General features: G+C 44.7%; 1 protein-coding gene across 2 annotated transcripts in view; it reads right to left on the reverse strand.

Annotated features, from left to right (window-relative positions):
- The window catches only part of LOC122565438 (beta-1,4-galactosyltransferase 2-like), a 35,201-nt gene that overhangs the window by 14,005 nt on the left and 12,511 nt on the right, over positions 1-8,685 (reverse strand). For both annotated transcript variants that reach the window (XM_043721423.1, XM_043721422.1), the window contains exon 3: positions 5,757-5,944. In XM_043721423.1, the coding sequence (XP_043577358.1) occupies positions 5,757-5,944 (188 nt within the window). The remainder of the gene's footprint in view (positions 1-5,756; positions 5,945-8,685) is intronic.

Genomic DNA, 8,685 nt, shown 5'->3' on the forward strand with positions numbered 1-8,685 from the left:
CAACTAACTTCATCAGCAAGGACAGTATTGTCAAGCTCGTGGACCTATGCCTTACCACCCACTTCACCTTCAACAACCAAACCTACAGACAAACCAACGGAACTAGCAGAGGCAGTAATGCAGAGACTCGAACAAACAGCTCTGCCAACCATCCAACCCAAACTTTGTTATCACTAAATAAAACAAATTAGAGGAAACCTTTAAGACCATCAATAATACCCTTACTGACATAAAATCCACTAAAGAGGAGGAAAACAACAACAAACTGCCATTCCTAGATGTCACAGTAGAGCAAACAGCCAATGGGGAACTTCAAACCAGCATCTATAGAAAAACAACACATACAGACCAAATATTGAACTACAGAAGCAATCATCCCAACATCCACAAACAAAGCTGCATTAGAACATTATTTCAATGAGCCACCACAGCACAGAGGAACAATGTGGAGCAGAGCAAAATCACCTATATCTTGTATTCAAAAAGAATGGGACCCAATGAACACAGTCCGCCGATTTCTGAGCAACAAACCCAAACAAGCAGACAAAACACGTCCAGAAACCCTTGCCACTCTCTCCTACATCAAAGACATCTCAGAAATGACTGCCAGACAGAGACACGCACAAGAATTCCTAGAAGCATGGCATTCCAACCGGAACTCTATCAACAAACACACTGACTTGGATCCTATTGATCACTCCTGAGAAAAAAAACCAGGAAATGACATTACCATAGGAAATAATGTCACCACAGGAAGTGACATCACCGACTCAAGGAAACCCAAACATAGAAATAGAAAGCAGGCTATACACCACCAGTGCTTCATTTGGAGCTCACTGAAGATGTTACCTAGTATGGGGACGAAATGTCTGAAAACGAACCATCCAGCTCAGCGAGCAACCTACACCCAGTCTTCATAAATAATCAGACCAAGAGTAGTGAATAATTTAATAACAATTTGGGAGGTCATGTTGCAGCTGTACAGGACATTGGTTAGGCCACTTTTGAAATACTATATTCATTTCTGGTCTCCTTGCTACAGGATGGATGTTGTGAAACATGAAAGTGTTCAGAAAAGAATTACAAGGATGTTACCAGGGTTGGAGGATTTGAGCTATAGGGAGAGGCTGAATAGGCTGGGGTTGTTTTCTCTGAAGTGTCGGAGGCTGTGGGGTGACCTTATAGAGGTTTATAAAATCATGAGGGGCATGGACAGGATAAATAGACAAAGTATTTTCCCTGGGTGGGGGAGTCCAGAGCGAGAGGGCATAGGTTTAGGGTGAGAGGGGAAAGATTTAAAAGGACCAAAGGGGCAACTTTTTCACACAGAGGGTGGTACATGTAAGGGATGAGCTGCCATAGGAATTGGTGGAGACTGGTACAATTACAACATTTAAAAGGCATCTAGATGGGAACATGAATAGGAAGGGTTTAGAGGGATATGGGCCAAATGCTGGCAAATGGGACTAGATTAATTTAGGACATCTGGTCAGCATGGACGAGTTGGACCGAAGGGTCCGTTTCCATGCTGTATATCTATCAATCTAATTAATTATGTCACCAGAACCCAATTGAGCCGCCTCAGAAAAATGCATCAATAACTTCAAAGAAAGGTCCTCCATTTCCTTTATTCCAACATTTATTTGGGGCTGTACCATCAGCTGCTAGAAGCCTCGAGCTCTGGAATTCCCACAAGGTCTTTTATTTCTCTCTAAGGTGCTTCTTCAAATCTACCTCTTTGACCAAGTTTTTGGTCACTGGTCCCAATATCTTCTTAATTTGTCTTGGGGTCAATTTTTTTTAAAAATGATATCACTCGCTTTTGTGAAATGCCATGGGGATGTTTTAGAGCAGCAATGGTAGGATACAAACATGACCTTCGTGGAATGGCCTGGAAAAGGTACCCGGAGAGTTCGTTTAAATAACTCAAAGGAGAAATCCACTTTGAGGCACCCTTCTCTCTCTCCCTAATCTGCAGTCTGTTGTTTCCTCAATGTTAGGTAGCGATGGTCTTGTGATATTAATCGCTCGACTATTAACCCAGAGACCCAAGTTTGGGCTCCTGGTCGAATCCTGCTATGGCAGACGGTGGAATTTGAATTCAGTAATAATCTGGAATTATGAATCTGCCATGAAACCATTACTGATTATCACAAAAAGCTCATCTGGTTCACTCACGCTGTTTAAGAGAGGGAAATCTGCCATCTTTACCCCAGTCTGGACTACATGTGACTCCAGACCCATAGCAATGTGGTTGACTTTTTAAACTGCTGTCTGAGCAATAAACGTTTGCCGATCAAGCAATGCCACATCCTGTGAATGGAAAAAGGAAAATCCCACACTCTGCCCACTGATTGGCAAATTTAGGGAAAATCAGTACCAGCTAAGTGTGAGTCACACTGTGTAGGATATGACCCCCACTTAGTCCCAGTCTCCAGGCACCAATGCATAACACATACAAAACCATGCTCAATGAGTGTCTGTCCCAAAGGCTACCAGAGCTGCTGAGGATTTCCAGCATTTCCTGTTTTTCATTTTAGACTGAACAAAGAGCTAATACCATTACAATTTCCTAATCGGGAAAATCACAGAGTGAAGATCTTTTTCTCATAAGTGTTGGGTAACTTGGAGAGAGAGAGAGATACCCAGAGAGAGAGAGAGAGAGAGAGAGAGAGAGAGACAGGATTACCCATAGAGAGGGAAAGATATATATACCCATAGAGAGAGAGAAAGGTACCCATAGAGAGAGAGAAAGATACCCAGAGAGAGAGACAGGGCTACCCATAAAGCGAGAGAGAGCATGAGCGCAAGAGAGAGAGATACCATGGAGATAGCGAGAGAGGGAGCAAGCGAGAGCGTGAGTGAGAACTAACTAGATATTTTTATTCAATCTTTCATGGGTTAAGGATATTGATGGCAAGACCAGTATCAACCCTGGAGTCACATGTAGTCCAGACCGGGTAAGGATGGCAGATTTCCTTCCCTGAAGGACATTAGTAAACCAGATAGGCTTTTGCGAGCAAGAAAGGTTGGGGGGGGGAGAGAAAGAGAGTGACAGAAAGTTGGGGGGTGGGGGGGGAAGATGATGGCGAGAGAGTAGCAGCACTGATCTCTGGTAGACAGACAGTTAATTGCATGAATTGGCATCATGGGACAAGGGTTGGGAACTGGGAGCACCGTCAGGAAAATGAGTCAGATTTTCATTCTGCCCCAGGATAATGCAAACCACATTGCAGCCAACAAGACAAATTTCGAAACACAATTTGACTGACTGCTGTGGGAAAGTGCAGCAGCTAATCAGTGCACAGCAAGATCCCACAGGCGCCAAGGTAAATGTTGCCTGAGGGATCAACGTCAAAGAGCTCTTCAATGAGTGAAACTGAGGCTTTGGCTCCACCCTCCCCTCCAACCGATCACAATTACCCCCACCTGCATGTACCTATCTCCTTCCCAACTACCTTCCTGCCAGCCCTACCTCCACCCTCCAATTTATCTCTCAGCCCCTTCCCCCCTCCAGATTCCTGAAGAAGGGCTTATGCCCGAAACGTTGACTCTCCTTCTCCTCGGATGCTGCCTGACCTTCTATGCTTTTCCAGCGCCACACTTTTCGACTCACTATCTGTAGAGTGAGGAACAAAGTTAACATTTCGAGTCCAGTATAGCTCTTCTTCAGTTCTGAAGAACAAGCATGCCAGACTCAAGATGGTCACTCTGTTTCTCAGTCCACAGATGCTGCCAGACCTGTTAGCTTTCTCCATCATCTTCTGTATCTCTCTCAGATTTCCAACATCTGTAGTATTTTGCCAATATTTAGTTAGTTGAAACACTTCATTTTCAATGTTCAAGCCTTCCTTTTGCAAAAGCAATCAGGAGAGTCTAGGACCAGAAGGCATCATCTCACACAGTAAGGAGTCGTACATTTCAGACAGAGATGAGAAAGAATTTCTTCTCTTGGAGGGTAGTTAATCTGTGGAATCCTTTATTGCAGAGGACCATCAAAGCTGGTCATTAAGTATATTCAAGGCTGAGATTAACAGATTTGAAATCAGCAAGTGGAATTGAGGGTTATGGGTCAAAGGCAGGCAAATGGTGTTGAGGATCGTCAGGTCAACCATGATCTCATTGAATGGCAGAATCGATAGGCTGAATGGTCTGCTTCTGCTCCTATATCCGTATGGTTTCATAAATACCAGCCCTTGTTCGCACAGAATGATCTGTGAGGTTTGCTGATGCCCATCACTCACCCCTGCTTAGTTGGATGGTTTTGCACCAACACCGCCCAGTATTGTCAACATTTAGTTTCTCCCATTCCTGTTAACCCCACCCCTCTTGTAAATCTACATCTCGTCTATTTTAATTGTGTAGTAACCAGTTCTCCCATTACTCCAATTACATCTCCTTTAATTACACACCAGGAATATTAGAAGTGCTGGAGCAATGCATGAAACAACAAATCTGACTGCAGTTAATACCCACTGAGAAATCACACCAACTACTTGAGAGTTCAAACAATATCACGCCAGGGAATGTTTAAAGAAAAGTGTCTCCACTCTGTCTGCTTTCTTTCCGTGCCACCCCCTTGACTCATCAACTCCTCAACAGGGCAACTAGCTTGAACAAGCGTCTATGAATGTGGGCAGACTATTCGACCACAGAATGCTTTATGGCTGAACCAATCCCTGTGCACTTAGATATCTGTACATGTGCCATCCTGAGTCAGTGCTCCCTACACACACAAGACACAGACTTTTATTACAAAATCTTATAATCAGAGAGTCCCCACAGTGTGGAAACAGGCCTTTTGGCCCAACAAGTCCACACTGACCCTCTGAAGGGTATCCCACCCAGACACATTCCCCTAACCTATTACTACATTTCCCATGACTAGTGCAACTAACTAACACACTCTTGAACACTATGGGCAATTTTAGCATGGCCAATTCACCTAACCTGCACATCTTTGGACTGTGAGAGGAGACCGGAGCACCCAGAGGAAACCCATGCAGCCACGGGGAGAATGTGTCAACTCGACACAGTGTGTTACCTGAGGCTGGAAGTGAACCCAGATCCCTGGCGCTGTGAGGCAGCAGCACTAACCACTGAGCCACCGTGTAGACGAAGATAGCACAGACCAGGCATCTAAGCCTCTTGCTTGGTAAAACTCAGCCAGTGACTGCCCTTGGCCAAGAGACTCATTGGGGCAAACAAACAAGTCAACTGTATTGTTGGTGCAAGGATCCCAAACTCTGAGCAATGTGGGAGGGAGGGGCTGGAGGACTGAGGCTGGTGTTGTCTCTGAGTGATTTCAGTGAAAAATGCTGCTCAGGAAAAGGGGATGTGCATGTCAGTGGAATAAAAGAAATAAGGAATGCAACTGAACGAGTAAGAGAGAGAAAACAAGGGAGCGACAGAAAGGAAGGAGAAAGAGGAAAAAGGAAAGTAGAAAGAAATAGAAAAAGAGGGAGATTGAAACATGAAAAGCAACAGAAAGAAAAAAAGGAGAAAGGGAAAGAGAGAAGGAGAAAGGGAAAGAGAGAAGGAGAAAGGGAAAGAGAGAAGGAGAAAGGGAAAGACTGCAAAAGAAAAGAGGGAGACAAAAGAAAGGAGAGAGATGAAAAGAGAGGGAGAGGATATGAGGAGAGTCTAGGAGATAAAGTGAAACAAAATCAATCAAGAGAGAAAAGGAGAGAAAGGGGAAATGAAAAGAGAGAAAACAGGTAGCTCTTCAGATGAGCAGCTACAGCTCAGGTACCTACTTGTATCCGAATTTGTCCATGGCACAGGCCAGGTGTCGTGGATTCTGAGAGCAGCGATAGAGATTCCGGTCATTCTCGGGTACAATATCGACATCACTGAATATGAAACAGTCGTAATTGTTCTCTTTCGACGCTTCCACAAATCCGACGTTGAGAAGCTTTGCTCGGTTGAAGGTGTTTTCACCGGCCTGGTGGGAAGGGACCAACAGATTAACAACAAGTCCTGAAGCTCAGAAACACGCATGCAAACATTCCAATGTGACCCAGTCTGACCTTTCACCTGACATCAAAGATCCCACGATGGTACTTCAAAGCAGAGCAGAATGCATGCTGGCCAATGTATCCCTCAAACAGTGTCACTAAAACAGATGACCGCATTGCTGTTTATGGGATCTTGCTGCGCACCAACCGACTGCTACATTTTGTATATTGGATACCTTGCCTCAAGAATATCTCGCTGGCTATAACATGCATTCAGAGGAGAACTCTCCACTGATTGGAGTCATTTGTGGTTGCTGAAGGCCAATCCACTCTGACCTATCTTGATCATGGACCTGGCTTCAGGACGCCTAAGGGTGATTTTCAAAGTCCAAACTTCAGCTGCTTCATCATCAATGACCTTTCTTCCATCATAATGTCAAAAGTGGGAATGTTCATTGACAGATACTGAGGCAGCTTGTGTCCATAGGTAGCAAGACCTGGACAATATCCAAGCTTGGGCTGTCAAACAGTAAATCACAGTCATGCTGATCAAATGCCTGGCAATTACCAACTCCAACGACAGAAACTCTAACTAACTTCTCTTGCATTGTATGGCATTACCATCAATGTTCTGGAGGTTACCATTGAGCAGAAACTGAACTGGGTGAACCACATTACACAGTGGCTGGAGCAGCAGGTCAGAGGTCAGGAATTTCCTGGTGAGTAACTCACCTTCCGGTTCCCCAGAGCCTGTCTACAATCTGCAAGGCACAGGTCAGGAGTGTGATGGAAAAGAATATTGCAATGTATAACATTCACCCATGATCCGCAAGATCCAAGCCATATTACACCTACTCTTAGATACAGAGGGCCCTGGATGTCTCGGTACATGAATCACAAATTAATTAGTACACAGGAATAACAAGTGATTAGGAAGCCAAAAGGAATGTCGTCAGTTAATTAAAGGGAATTGAAGGTAAAAGTAGGGAGGTTTAGTTTGGAAATGGTTGTACAAGACACTGTTGAGAGTATGCACCATGAAGCCTCCTGTTATTGCGTCTCTCCTGTCATCCACCCTCTTGAACACCTTCCCTTGTGTTTTTCTCATCGATCACATTCAACCATCAAGGAGGACAAGGGCAGCAGATACACGGGAACAGCAATTTCTGCAAGTTCCCCTCCAAGCCACTCACCCTCCTTTGGAAATATATCGCCATTCCTTCAGTGTCGCTTCGTCAGAATCCTCGAACTCCCTCCAAGAGACCACTTTAAAAGCCTGTTCTGCCATTAAATAAAATTGTGACTGATCTTTGTGGGCTAGGAAAAAGTGAAGACTGCAGATGCTGGAAATCAGAGTCGAGAGTGTGGGGCTGGAAAAGCACAGCAGGTCAGGCAGCATCTGAGGAGCAGGAGAATCGACATTTCGGGATTCCTGATGAAGGGCTTATGCCCAAAATGTCGACTGTCCTGCTCTTTGGATGTTGCCTGACCTGCTGTGCTTTTCCTGACTCTGATCTTTGTTGGCCTCAACTCCATATTCCCATCTATCCCTGCAATAACCTTTGACTCCCTTGTCAATCAAGGATGTATCTAACTCAGCCTTAAAGACATTTAATGATCCTGCCTCCAATACTCTCTTAGGCAGAGAGTTCCAAAAACCTGTGGCCCATTATGGGTCCACCTACAGCACATGGTCTGCAGAGATGCACAGTTGACAGTCAGAATCTTTTTCCCAGAGTTGAAATGTCCAAAAACTAGGGGGCATACATTTAAGGTGAGAAGGGAAAGTTCAAAAGAGATGTGAGGGTCAAGTTTTTTTACAAAGAGAGAGGTAGGAGTGTGGAACTCGCTGCCAGAAGTGGTGGTGAAGGCAGATATTTTAGGGGCGTTTAAGGGACTTTGAGACAAGTACATGAATGTGCAAGGAATGGAGGGATATGGACCAAGGGCAGGCAGAAGGGATTAGTTTAGTTTGACGTCATGTTCTGTTCTATGTTCTAACTATACTGACATGAACTTAGAAGTGTCTTCCCCTTTCTGTGGGGTGGAGGCTGGAGCTAAAGACTTACACAGGACACTGTTTGAATTGGAGAGGAAAAAGGAAATGACATCATTTTTGCTTCAATTGCAAGAAGTATCTCTTAACCAAAAATCGTGGCAATGACACGGAAAGCAATACTAGGAAATGAGGCAACACGAACGGGTGGAGAACCAAGGTATCCGCTGCCGAGCTGATTTACTGACTGGGCCCACCATGTATGGCTTGGATTTGAGTGATCGCATTGGAAAATCAGACCTAGTTTTGTTGAACGAATCATTAAACAGATATTGCTGATCTCTACTGAGCAACATTTTGCTGTCTGAATCCAGCCACTGGATTAAATGTAAACATTAACCTATTTCCTAATAGTCCCATTCTACAACGAGCTCCCCCAACCCATCAGCTATATCAGACAAACATAATGCCCTCCTCAGTGCTGTGTTTGCTGACAGAGGTGTGTATGTATGAGAGATTGTGAGAGTGAGTGTAGGGGTGTGAGGGTTAGACTGTGAGGGTGTAAGGGTGAGAGTGTGAAAATGAGAGTGTGGGGGTGTGAGGGTGAGAGTGCGGAGGTGTAAGGGTGAGAGTGTGAGAATGAGAGTGAGAGGGTGTGTGTGTTAGGGTGTGAGGGTGAGTGTATTAGGGTGTGGGGATGTCAAAGTGAGAATGTGGGTATGAGAGAGTGAG

This window comes from Chiloscyllium plagiosum, chromosome 31 (assembly GCF_004010195.1).
Source record: "Chiloscyllium plagiosum isolate BGI_BamShark_2017 chromosome 31, ASM401019v2, whole genome shotgun sequence".
NCBI classification, from domain to species: domain Eukaryota; kingdom Metazoa; phylum Chordata; class Chondrichthyes; order Orectolobiformes; family Hemiscylliidae; genus Chiloscyllium; species Chiloscyllium plagiosum.